Consider the following 14,209-nt stretch of genomic DNA (forward strand, 5'->3'; position numbering starts at 1 on the left):
CATGGTATATTATATTTTTCATGGTATAAAGATCATGGCAAAATTATGGTATAAAGATCTTAACTAAATTTTAAAAACATGATAAGCTCAGAACCTTTTAAGTTCTCAGAATTATAAAGATATTAAGCCATAATGATGTAATAAATAAATAATAAATAATAATCATATAATAAAGTAAAAAATTCTTAAAATTTCATTTAAAATTAAAAATATGATATAAATAAATGAGATTAAAATTCTAAATTCCTGGGAGTATTTTTTTCTCACATTTTAATGATTCTGTCTTAACGTTTTTCTGAACAATATGCTTATAAAAACATCTTTATAACTTCGAAATCGAAATGAGTATAGAATGAAAAAAATCGAATCTCTATTGCTGGACTGTATTTTAGAAATTTAAGACCAAGAATAACTTTTACATTTAAAAGTTTTCTGATTCTTTTTCATTCGAATAAACATCAATATTCTCTCGTATATTTTGCTTACCCTTTGATTGCTTCGGTAAAACTCAACCATAAGCGAGTTTTAGCAGAACATTAACAAGAACGCTGAAAATTTTATTTTTGTTTCAAAATCTTCCCTACTTCCTTATTTGTAATCAAAAATAATTAAGAAAGTTAATTGAAAGTCATTTAATAAATATTTCAAATTAAATTTAGTTTTATTTGTCTCCCGTCTTCATCCATCAATTGGATAGCCAGGAATACTGATTGTGTTTAATTTCAATAACATTTCTTGCGTATAACTTGATATTCGTGTCCTCCAAAATCTCATTTAATTTTTAATTAATTAAAATGTCATAACATTCACTTAGAAATACAAATTCCCGTCCTCTAAAGTATATATGTGCCAAATTTGGCTGATGGTCTGAGAGAGCGCCAACATAGACACATATTCACCTTATTAATGATAGAGATTAATTCGGGCTCAATTTTCGCATTTATTTTTTAATATTCACTGCTTGATGGAACTTTTTAAATGCAAAAAGGGTCGCGAAAGATTTTTTCTTCCTTTAAATAAAAAAAAATTAATTAATTAAAAAAGAAAATTAATTTTTAATTAATTAAAATGTCAAAACATTCACTTAGAAATACAAATTCCCGTCCTCTAAAGTATATATGTGTCAAATTTGGCTGATGGTCTGAGAGAGCGCCAACATAGACACATATTCACCTTATTAATGATAGAGATTAATTCGTGCTCAATTTTCGCATTTATTTTTTAATATTCACTGCTTGATGGAACCTTTTAAATGCAAAAGGGGTCGCGAAAGATTTTTTCTTCCTTTAAATAAAAAAAAAGAGAGAGTGAGAGAGAGAGGGGCAAGCAGCCCTAGTTCAGAAAAAATAATTAGTATATTACTTCCTTCCTAAAACTGGACAATTATCAGTCATTGTTTCAATATTTGCTGCCGGAAGTGTAATGAGATGTTCTCAGAAATAATGCTATTATTGTCTATGCAGACATTTTTACCGATCTAAATGTATTCCGAGAAGTAATGATATAATTGTGTAACTCTTTATAAGGGAGAAAATATGTGTGTTTTTCTATATCTTTATGATCCTTTTCTCATGAAATTTGATATTGCACTTTTAAATCCATATGCTTGACTGAAGCAGTTTAAATGCTAAGATTCATCATATGACTTCCTTGCATATTTAATTTATTATGTTGATTTTATAATTTGCTGCACAATTTTTTCCCATTAATTTATAATTTGCTTATTTATAATTTATAATTACCTTTAAGTACTTTCGAATTATTCTATATTCTGTCTTCACATTTGAGATTATCATCGTTCAAATTTGAATTTCAAATTAGAAAACGATGTTTTTTTTCAAATATGCTAACGTAATGAAAACAATTGTGATTTTTTTTGTGTGTGTCAATGCGAATTTTAGATGAATTCAATAAAAAAAAAAAAAAACAGTTATTCAGAATGCATCATTATTGCTCTCACATCCAATGATTAGTGTCAAATGCGTCGCTTTTTAAGTGCCATTCGCATTAGAATTATTTATAAACTATTTGCAAAAATGTATACTGAAAAATTTGTCTTTAGAATACATTTTATAGAGTATTTTATCTGCTTAAAAGATAATAGTTTCGAATCAAAAATTTTGTAGCCAAAACAAAACTAAAAAGGAAAGCAGTGCTGAAAACAAAAGGATGGAGAAATGAAGTCACAATTATTGAGATACAAGCAAATTCCAGCACATAAAATGCATTATAATAAAATGGATTAAAATCTCTATTTCTTAGAATTTTTCCATCAGTTACTCGTAATTTTTGTTTCAATGTCCTGTTTAAAAAAAAATTTTACTGTTGTACTACAAGTAAATTTTAAAACTTTTTTACTTTTTTATATATAAAGAGAAAATAATGTAATTGTCAAAAAATTCGAACATGATAATTCAAAAAGCTATGAGTTAGCAGATGAAATTTGGTATATGGTCTTTACATCAAATTTGTAGATTTCTGACAAATTTTGAACAAACTTAATTCCAAGGAAATATAACTGCCTGGCTGTCCGAATATAAGTTAATACTATAATTTCAAAAAGAAGAGAGCTAGATAAATAAAATTTGTTGGTGGGAATCTGTCTGACAGGGATTGACTGTCTGCCGGTTTGTATTTTTGTATGCATATAAACGCGATATTTAAAAAGCGTAATAATTTAGGTAAATGAAATTTAATTCATAGTTTTAGAATCTAAAATAGCAGATGTTCGTAAATTCAAACTCGATTCCATTAAAGGGTTAACGCCAGTCGCCCTGCACTTCGACAAGTATATAAACACAAGTACCTGAAATTTAATATGGGATTTTGTGACTACAATGAAGTTCTGTGACAGATTTTAACTTAAATCGGTCGTAAAAATGGTATCCAAATTACATATTTGGTTTGCTGATACTTGTGTATTAAACGCATCCCAGCGATTAATTGCAAAAAAAAAAAAAAAAAAAAAAAAAACGACAAGAATTGCACACTAATAGGTTCATTCGTAAGAATTATTCGCTAATAATAATACTCAAACACATTTAGTAGAGGGTATGCTAGAAAGTTTCGTAGAGACCATTCCTGATGGTCAATTTTTATTATTTAAATTTCGGCTCAAAAACATATATGGGATGAAAACGTGTAATACGTTTAATAAAATAAATGTATTTTCTATTTAAAGTTGAATTTTATATTTGAAATTACTTATTATCTTAATTAAATATGAAAGATAATTTCTAAAAATCATTCAATATCGGGAAAAATAAGCATTCTATGGCCATATTTAAACAAGAACTTAGTTTTATTCAAATAATTAATTAATCATTAATTCTAAAAATAATTATGCAAGTTCATTTGATCAGATACCACATATTCATAACTTTTAAAGTATGCAGTGATTTCTTGCTTATACCCATAAGAATATAAAGAATATTTGTCAACAAAAAAGCTGATTACCTTGTTGTGTATATATCTTCCTTTAACCATATTTTTTGAGACAGTTTTGAAAACAAAATTCCTTTATCGTTGGCAGATGTAGATTATAATTTATATAGGTATTTAAAAAAATATTATAAATTTGTTAATAATAATCCGATTAATTTCAATTCCAGTATCTAAAAATAATTTAGATAATAAAACACATTATCATTGGAAAAATCGGATAGTCAATTATATAAGCATTTAAAATGTTTTTTAAAAATTATCTGAGAAATTTCAGCTCTGAATAATTTACAAATTAAAGTGTACCGTCATAGGACAGAGAATATAAATTATATATATAAAAAGAAGGTCGTTATGGTTTATCAAAAATTAAAATCATAAATTTAGAGAAACTTTTTGTTTGAACGTACTATTTTTCCATAAATGGGCGCTGATATGAACATCGCAAGTTGATATACTCCAAACACTAAACCATACGCTGTTGCTGATGCTTGCTTTCTTTCCGCCTGTAAGAAAAAAGAGAACATATATATAAGACTGACTGTAGAAAAAACATCTAATTAGAAATTTAAAAAAATTTACCATCTTGCTCAAACATTACATAAAACAAGAGAAAATTCTACCATTTTTGTCAAACATAGAATCACCAATGTTTTGACATTTTTCTTAAAACTTATCATAAAGTGAGGGAATATTTTGCTTTTTTATCAAACATAAATTAAAGTTTTACGATTTTTTCATACATAATATAAGACAAGAGAAAAAATTGCAGTTTTTTTTTTTCAAAAATAACTCATTGAATAAAATGAAATTAGATTAGACTTCTTAAAATATAATACAGAAATAAATATATAAAATATTGTTTTAAACGTGCTTTTATTAGAGAACTGAATTGAAGAAAATAGTTTTTATATATTTATGTAAAAGAAAAACTGTTTACAAATCGATCAAATAAGAATATAGAACGCTGAAATGTTGACAAAGATTTAGTTAATTGGAATTTTATATACACTCGTATATCTTTTGGTTTTAAATTAATGTTTAAAAACTTTTCTTATGATATTTATTGGAGATTAGTTTTAGTGTGATATTGTTTCCAACGTCTTACGCATTTCTTGTCTTTGATTAAAAAATATTGCAATGTATACTAATAACGCAAATTTTTGATTTTTTAAAATAATTTTCTATTTAATTTGTAACTGATCATAATGTTGAGGTCATCATTTTTGCTTTTACAAATCTAAGAAGCTTTATTTCTTTATTCATAAAAATAAAACTTATGAATTTTCAAAGTCACATTAATGAAATAATTTGAGATAACTTAAAATGTAAGCAATAACCTGTTTTTAACCCTTTGACTACTAACTGCTTTAGATTGAGACGTTTTGTGTGAACGGTGTGCTTTCGGTAGTTGCGAACTTTGGGGACTGAATTGATGACTTGAGCCGGACCTACATATGAGTTCGTAGGTCTCAGCCATTGTTTTTGCTAGACGAATATATACGCTCAAGCAGTCAAAGGTTTAATATTTTAAGTGGAAAATTATCAAATTGTTTCTTGTTTTATATGTACTCAATTTAAAATTATTCGACAAAGTTTTACATTTAATTGTATTTTCTAAAAAAAATTAAAATTATTATCAATGTGACCAATGAGGCATCTATATCTCACATGATCGTTCTTTCGATTTAAAAATATTTAGCATCAATTAATGATACTATTCACCTAAATAGTTAAAATTATCAACAACGTTTTTCGCATAGACATCTAAATCACACTTAATCATAATTAGATTAAAAAATATTCCAAAAAAGTTTTCCGCTTAATCAACCATCTTCTTAAGTATTTAAAATCATCAACAACGTTTTTCACATAGACATCTAAATCACACTTAATCATAATTTGATTTAAAAATATTCAGAAAAAGATTTTCCGCTTAATCAACTGACTTCTTAAATATATAAAATCATCATCAACAACTACCAATGAGATATTGATTTCTCACTTAATGGTACTTTCAATTTAAAAATACTTGACACTTTCTAACTTAATCGAAATATCTATTAAATATTTAATTATTCATTAACTTTACAAATAATGCTTTCTGGAGGTTGCAATTTAGAAACCTCTTACGAGTATACTGGAAGTGAGAAAAGAAGCACTATGAATAAAACAGACCCTGAAAAATTATTTCATTTCTTTTTACGATTACAAGCCAACAAACTTCTTGAAACAAATGCCATAAAATACACTTTATCAAATTTTTTACGCTAGCCGAGCGTTTTATCACCAGCAACATTTTTTTTTTCAAAAAAATCTTCTACGATTTCAGGATCAAAATGCACTGGAAAATAATATAGAAAAAGAAAACATGATTGATGATAAATAAATAAGTAAATGTGATGCAATTATTTCATACATTTAATAATCAATTATTCCTTAAAATTTAATTATAGACTGAAGGCATTTTGAATAATAATGAGATGCTTCATATGGTACCAAATTATTTAGATATCTTTTATGAATAAAATCCCGACTGAAAATTTGATGGAAGAATTACTTTTCTAGAAAAAATTATATCCGCAATAATTTTTATTACCATTTCATATCTTTCGGCAAGATTGAGTCAGAGAAAACAATACCGACAATGGATAAACAATATATGTATCTTTCGCGTATTTTATTACAGACTTTTATTTACCTTGATGGGTTTCATATTTGTAAAAACGGAATTTTGTAATGTATTTTTAGTCGTTTCTTGATGTAGCAAAGTTCTGATATTTTGTACTGGTGTATGTTTTCAGACGACAATGTTTCATACTTTATGAATTGTGTTACTGAAAACTTTCAAATAATTTATCAATTAATATTAATTAAATTCCCATTCCACATGAGTAACAATTTCTAATAATCAATTTAATAAAAATAATTAAGTTCTAAATTACATGTTAAAGTTAATTACAAGTTAAAAATTAAAAATTAAAGCATAATGGAAACAAAGAACTTTTTTAAAATTAAACTTCTATTGAGATATACAAATTAGAATATAATTTTTCATCAAAAATATGAGTTTCTTAAAGAAATCGTATTAGCATTTGTTGTTGAAAATTTCATTATAAAGAAATTGAGCAATAATAAATAATAGAAACAATTCTTAAATTTTTATTTAAAATTATAATATATTTTGAAAGTGATTAAAATCCCGTTTTGTTTAAAGTATTTAATCGGCCTGTCATTTTCTTACTATTTATTTCTTACTTCAATAAGACCTACATTTTCTTTTGAGAAAATTAGTAAAAATGGTTTTTAAGACAGAATTATTTTTAAATCTTTTTAATACAAATCATTTTATAAAAATGATTTTCACATCCTTTGTATAGATTAAAACTCCAAATTTAGCAAACATTCATGTTGCGAATGTTTTATGGAAAACCATCAGATTTTCATTTTTATAAAATCTGTATAAATCATTATTTTAAAGGCAAGATGTCAAGAATTTAAGTACTATAAGACCCAATTTTGTGGGAATAGATATTGTCTCTGCTGATTTTCTGTGGAACAAATTACAGAAAAGAACTGGTCGGTTAGAACTGGATTAGAAGTCACTAAACTTTATTGCTAGAAATCACTTGCAGTATCAGAACACATTCAAAAACCCTGATGCAACTTAATAACCAAGAAACCCTTACAAAATGCTATTTAAGAATATTCCACGTATTTGCTTTACCTTTGCCTTTACCTTTGCTTTACCTTTTCAAGTGGTTCAAATAAACATCAGGAATATTCTCATTTTCGTTTTCTCCTGCGCTAACATATCATGCGCATTTTATTTCTTAACATAATATTTCTGCCTTAATGAAGAGTGACAAAATGTATGTGTGTATATTTGACGTACTTCTTTTAATCGAATGGGACCAAAATTTGACGCACATCTATAATGTTGTTATCAAAGCCATGTGAAATTTTTTATTTTTACATCCTGTAGAATTTATGAGCTATAACGTTTGTATATACGCGGAAAGACAGATCAGCAGGCAGGCAGTCAGTCCTTTGCAAATTTAATTAAAATTTAACACTGATCGAAACCTTTGAAGATAAAATAATATGTGTATATTGTCAGCTTTTAAATGCTCAGTTTTTTTTTTAATCGCAGATAAATGTGAAAGAAAATACACTTTTCTTAAATATTTCTTCTTTGGGGATGGACACCTTTCCCAACGTATATACCAAATTTATCTATCTAAGTCATTGCGTTTCAGAGTTATCAAATTCACTTACATACAGCCGGACAGACAGTTATGGTAAACAAGCTTCATCAAAAATTTGACAGAAATCTACAATTTTGGTACAAATATCGCATATCGAATTTCACCCCTTTGGCATGCTGTGTTTTCAGTTATCTCATTCATAGACAAATATAGTACCAAAAATGTTTTTTCATCAAACATTTGATGAAAAAAATGGAAATTTGATGAAAAAACATGAAAATGTACATTTTTTTGTACAATTACATTACTTTCTGTTTGGTTTCTTCGTATACAAGAAAGTAAAATATGAAACAAATCCATTACATAAAAATTAATTATCAAAAAATCAAATTTAATTCAAATTTCAGTTATTGGATTATTCAAATTTAAGTTATTGAATAATCAAACTTAATTCAAATTTTAGTTATTGGATTATTCAAATTTAAGTTATTAAATAATCCAATTTTCTAAATGGCATTAATTGGTTTTAAAGAAAATCCTTTTGCAAAAAAAAATTGCTTATAAAAGAGATTTAAAAAAATCAAATAATTTTGAAAGGTTCATTACAGTTTTAAAATTTCCACAATTGGTAATGTGTCACCGCCTGAAACACTTTAAATACAAAGCAAGAATAAAAGAAGAATTTCTGTTAAACCGAGAACAATTGTTTATTGCCCGTCCTCTAGGGACGACATATGGTTTGAATTAGAACTGTCATTGTGATGGAATTTAATGAGAGAGAAAATTTGTGACATACGTTTAATCAGCAGCGTGACAAAATAAGTTTCGTCTAATGATAAGACAGTGTTCCATCTGCGGAATCAGAGTGGAAAATTACTTGTATAAATACTTTGATTTAGTCAATGTCTTAGTCATTATTTATTCCTGTGAAGCATCAATTAAATTTGACAAATATCAAGATTATTTAAATTCGAACTCATTCCATGTATGCATATAGACCATAATTAAAGTATAACTGTTTAAGAATTGAATTGCAAAGAAAAAATTGGATAAAAGCAAAATCATTTTCTATACCTATTACAGGATGGTCACAAAGTCTTTCTCTTATTACAAAAAATCTATTGTAAAAAATTATTATAATGTGGCATATGGTTGCTTCGATGTATTTTAAAGACTTTATAAAGTTTTTAATAAAATGATTTAATTAATTGATTAATAATTAATAAATATATTAATAATTAATAATTAATAAATTGACATCAGTAAATTTCATTGTGGCCCTCTTGGTGTCTCGAAAAATGTAAAAGCGGTATTTCGATTTTGCTACGAATTGTCCATCATTTCGGCTATCATAGTAGACACAGTCATCTGTGATCCTATTTTTGAATGTAGCAATAACTTCAACCGGTGTTGGAAACTTTGACTATTATGTAACACCAAAACTGACATTAAACAGCAATGGGCGATTTGAATTCATGGAATCAAAGAACGCATTTAATTTTTTTCCTTCCTTGACGTCGTCTTGATAACAATCAAAAGGGAAATTCCTATTTTTGCATTAATTGAGGCATCTATTAGATTAAAAAGAAATTAAGAACACAACAACTCCAAAGTAAAAATTTTACAGTATTACATGCAGTGGTTCTTTTTGTAATTTTTTTTTATAATTAGGGAAGGACTTTATGACCACTCTGTATTTAGATAAGGAGGAATGAATTTATAAGGAAAAATAAATTGGTTTATATTTTCGGCATCAGGGGCAAAAGTGGAGCTATAGACTGATTTTGGCCATTAAAATAGGTAAGAGAACTTAAAAAAAAGGAACTCTCATTATAACTGATAAAAATATATTAAACATTTTGACACATAATTAAGTTTAGTGCCAACATTTCATTTTCTTTCCGTTTAATTGAATTTTTACATATTTGTACATACTTACTGATTTTAAAATGCATATCTTATTTTATAAAACTTTAATTCGTTTATTTTATGATTTAATTCACAGAATGTGTTTAGTATGTTTACCATGCTTTATCTGTACCATGTTCAGCTCAATCAAATGCAAAATACTGCATGTATTTATTGTTCTGTATGATCTGCAATATTATATAGTCCTTATAGTTGCCTAAATTACTCAATGCACACGAAACGGTTTAAATGGTCAGCAATTAAAATTAGCTGTTGGTATTTGCATAATATAAAAATTTTCGTAATCCAAATACGCACAATTTTTTTTGCAAAAAAACAAATTGAAAAGGTTAAAACATCAAATGCAACCACTAAAAATCTTTTTATGATGTCTATAAATTTTCGTCAGTCACATAAGCATTAAATTTTTATAGTTTTAACTCCTTTTCTTTATCGACTAAAATCAACCAAATAATCATCTCTATCTAGATAATCATGGAAATATCGACTTTATGTAGAATCTTCGAAAGATTTCAAATGTAATCATCAGAAATAAAAATTGTTCCTCGAAAAGAAATGTTTAACATACAAGGTGATAATAATTTTTTACCACAATTTAGTGCTCGATAAAAGAACACAACATTGTAGCACCCTCTATTTTGTGTCTAATGAATGTAATATTTTTTAGTTTTTCAAATGCGAAACATGTAAAAAGAAGAAATGTAAAGTAATTCCGCCTTGAAATTCTGATAAATCAAAACCCCGCATTCGAAATTTTTTTTTATTACATATTTCGTTGACCACAATAAATTAAACATTCCACACGCTAGTCGGAAGAAATTTGACACGTGACTTTTATACCACAAATGTAGATTTCTATCCAAATTTGAACGAAGTCTGTCGATTGTCAGTTTGACTGCATATGGACATAATAAATTAAATCAACGGGAGTTGTCTCCCTGAAACGTTCTCGCATATTCTCTAATATCTGTACTTTTTCCTTAATAACTGTGTGCAATTTGTGAATAATATGTATGAAAGAATCTGTTATCGTGTAATCTTTGGTACATTATTTTGGCAAACAATCTCTGTCTTAATAAGCAAACTCCAGAAAAATTAATGTGTATTCTGAACACCTTTGATCGACCGATTAAAATCAAAATTCGAAGCAGAGCTAGAATTGTAGTCAAAAAATCGCATACCAGATTCCATACATTTAAGTAATTGCATTTTTGAGTTATTACTTTTACATGAGAAAGTACAGACCGTTGACGGTTCCAAATTTTGTTCCTATCTATATTTTATATATTAAATCTGCGTACCAATTTTTATCCATCTAGTTCTCTTTGTTTTGTAGTTATCGTGTTAAATTACATTCCCCATGAATTGATTTCGTTCAAAATTTGATAGAAATCTAAAAATTTGGAGTAGAGATCATGTTTTTGAGTTGCCATGTTCACAGATTTTCAGACAAATGGACATAATATAAATGGTACTTTTCTAACTCATGGATGACTGACGAGTGGAGATCCTTCAAAATATCGGGTACGAATTTTTTGATGATTTTCCCTTTTCACTCGAAAAGTAATTCAAAGAATAATTATTCGATGAATGAAAGAACTTGTTTATTGCAACGAAAAAGATATATATAGAGTTGTTTTAAAGTGAATAAACTCCACGAGAAATTAATCTACATATTTTTACCACTTTGTAGGCATTTTGTACAGCCAAAATTAAAAAATAAATGAGTAAAATATCAAAATGAGGCACCATCTTGAATGAATCCCGAGAAGAGCCATCCGTGTGCGAAGGGTAAATATTTTTTTCTTTGTGCACTGCGGATACAAGAAAGTAAAAACCCAGAACAGTATAAGGGTGAAATTTTTCATCCAGTTTATCGCAAGATTTGGAGTTCAGTGTCAAATTTTGGACCAAATCTAACAAACAGTCAACTATCTCTTGGTATGCCTAGTTACGAGTATGTGAACGCAATAACCCAAAAGTTCAACAAGCTATAGAGAAGTATAATCGACTTTCTTTACTATCCTATAAATTCAACATAAAATTCGTCATATTGAATAAATATATAATAAAGTTAAGGAGAAAACGTCCCTGCTGATATTAACAGTAAAAATATCCACCGCATTGACCTTCCAATATCTGAAAGTACCAGCCGGAAGAATTTTCATAAATTTTTATAAAGAGCATTGGCAAAGAGAACAAATAACTCGATTTCTGCACTACCCTCAGATGAGCCCCTTAAATATTTTTATTGGAAAAGAATGCCGAAAATCGTGTCTGTGTAGCAAATGATTCCGGTTCTAATTATCTAAATCGCAGAATCACAGAAGTCAATATAGTCATAATGACTGAATACTCTTTATGACATCGCAAGAGATTCAATATCCATTCGATACATAGAAAACATTAAACATATAAGTATTGTTCATTCTCGGATTCTAAAACCCTCCTCCTTTTTGTTCGTACTTCAGGATGTGTTTATTTAGTCAAAATAAGGGTGAGAGGAAACATGAAAGGAAGATATGTTTACATTTGACAATAACGTGAACTCGGATTATACGGGGATTTAGCTAGCGTAAAAAACTGCGCGTAACTCGTAATATTGTCGGAAAAAAGATAATAATTCACAATAAAATGTTTTAGAGCAATTTTTATTTTCGAAAGAGTCTAACAAAATTATGATGAATAAATGGAAGATTTCTGTTCTTAAAATTTATAAATTCACTTTTTTACAAAAATAAAAATATTGTTTTTAGATTAAAACATTTTTTTTTAGTTGAATGTTTTGATAACATTTTAAGATTACCAACGGTAGATAATTGCGGTCACATTGAATGTTTTTATATAATGTTATTTTATATTCGTGCAATTCCTGAAAGTGTTTTGCCACTCGAATTTGCCATATAAGCAATCAATACACAATTTTGAGTTATAGTAAAATAGTGCGATCAGAAACGACGCAATATTCCCATACAGATGAGAAAAAAACAGAAAGAAAAAAAATATCTAATGGGGCGGAAATCGAGGTCAAAAAATGAAGAACTCCGGAAATGTGCTCATCAATTCGCATCCCACCCCTTAGCGAGATAGAATTGTCGAAAAGGGATAGTTTGGGGATACTGAAAAGAGCAGTACATAACATTTATCTTCTCCTAATCAATTCTAATATGGACTCAGTAATTTATGAACATCCTGTATAATGTCTTTGAGAAATGATAAACAACCTTATATTATTATTTTCGCCAGGCAATTTCATACCAATAAATAAATAATGAGGATTTAATGAAATTTTCGGTGTTTGAATGCATCAATATCTAGCGAAAAAATTTAATGACGAAGTATAAATTGGGTCATTGACGGCTGTTGATGGATGGTAGCAAGCAGTTGATCCAGAACAAAACCATTCAACACTCCGTTTATTCCAGAATGCTTTTATGTGTGCGTCAAATCCCCGCGTCTTATCAAATGTGCATTGTCAAACCACAAGGAACTGTCAACCTTAAGTAAACGATTTAGGGAGAAATTATTTTCTTCTAACAGTGACTCGGCTAATTTTGAACAGTTTCACCGATGGTTTTGGAAACTTTCAATTTAATTTCCGGAGCTTTCAGACTTCAATATTATTATTGAAGTCTCTAATTTCCTTTATGTACATGCCATAAATATATATGTTCAATAATTCTATAAAATATATTGGTTTTTCTTAATAGAAATGTCTGTACAAATACTCCGGTACTTCCTAATGCACGTGAAAACTGAATGTTTAGAGAAATGTCACAGGAGACGTTATTAAAAATGAATGATACTAAATCCAGCATGGTCTTTGAAAGTATTTATGTAGAGTTTTAATTAGTGGCCATTACCATTCCACTGTTATACTGAACGCATCCAATTCAATTTAGTTTTATTATATTGTAATAGATGGCACCATGGGTTCTACTAATCGAAAGTGCTAAGTCACGTGACCATAAATTTTATATAAAACGAGCTGTTGGCATTCGCTCGAGAGCAGAGACCCAGTTCATCGGACTTTTTTTGCGAAGATGATCACGTTAACTACTGAAAGCCAAGTCTTACAAAAGTTTTCCATCTACCGGAGATTAAGCCCCAACCTTCGGGGCTAGGCGCTCCGTCAAACACATCATTATTCGCTCGAGAGCAGAGAGGCGTTGCATAGTTTAGTTATGAGCAGACATCTTGTTAGGTACCCTTTGTGCCATCTAAATAGTTTACTTCCAACTTTAATGTAAATAATCTTTCCTGTACATAATTGTTAATGTCCTTTTAATCGTGTTTACTGTAAATAAATTATTTGTTTTACTTTAAAAGTTTCTTAATCAGTACCCTAGACACTGATCCAAATGGGATTGAATGGGCATTTTGTCCCACCCAGTCCTACATTTATACATTTATAGTATAAAATATCATGCTGTTAGATATTTAAAATAAAAAAACGTTATAATCGTGCTTTTTTATGTTACACGAACTGATCAGTAAAGTGTTATTTTTGTTAAAAATAATAGTTATTTCGCTGTGAAGCGATAACTCAAACAAACATCTATTTTTTAAAGTAATTATATTTTGAAAAAAAAAAAGGAATTGAATCTTCAATCGAAAAATAAGGTTAGCCA

The 14,209-nt window shown here is 28.0% G+C and overlaps 1 protein-coding gene across 1 annotated transcript in view; it reads right to left on the minus strand.

The window, feature by feature from the left end:
- Positions 1–14,209, minus strand: part of LOC129960857 (MFS-type transporter SLC18B1-like) — a 60,744-nt gene that overhangs the window by 19,410 nt on the left and 27,125 nt on the right. The window contains exon 2 of the mRNA XM_056074558.1: positions 3,852–3,947. Coding sequence (XP_055930533.1) covers positions 3,852–3,947 — 96 coding nt within the window. The remainder of the gene's footprint in view (positions 1–3,851; positions 3,948–14,209) is intronic.

This window comes from Argiope bruennichi, chromosome X2 (assembly GCF_947563725.1).
Source record: "Argiope bruennichi chromosome X2, qqArgBrue1.1, whole genome shotgun sequence".
Classification (NCBI taxonomy): domain Eukaryota; kingdom Metazoa; phylum Arthropoda; class Arachnida; order Araneae; family Araneidae; genus Argiope; species Argiope bruennichi.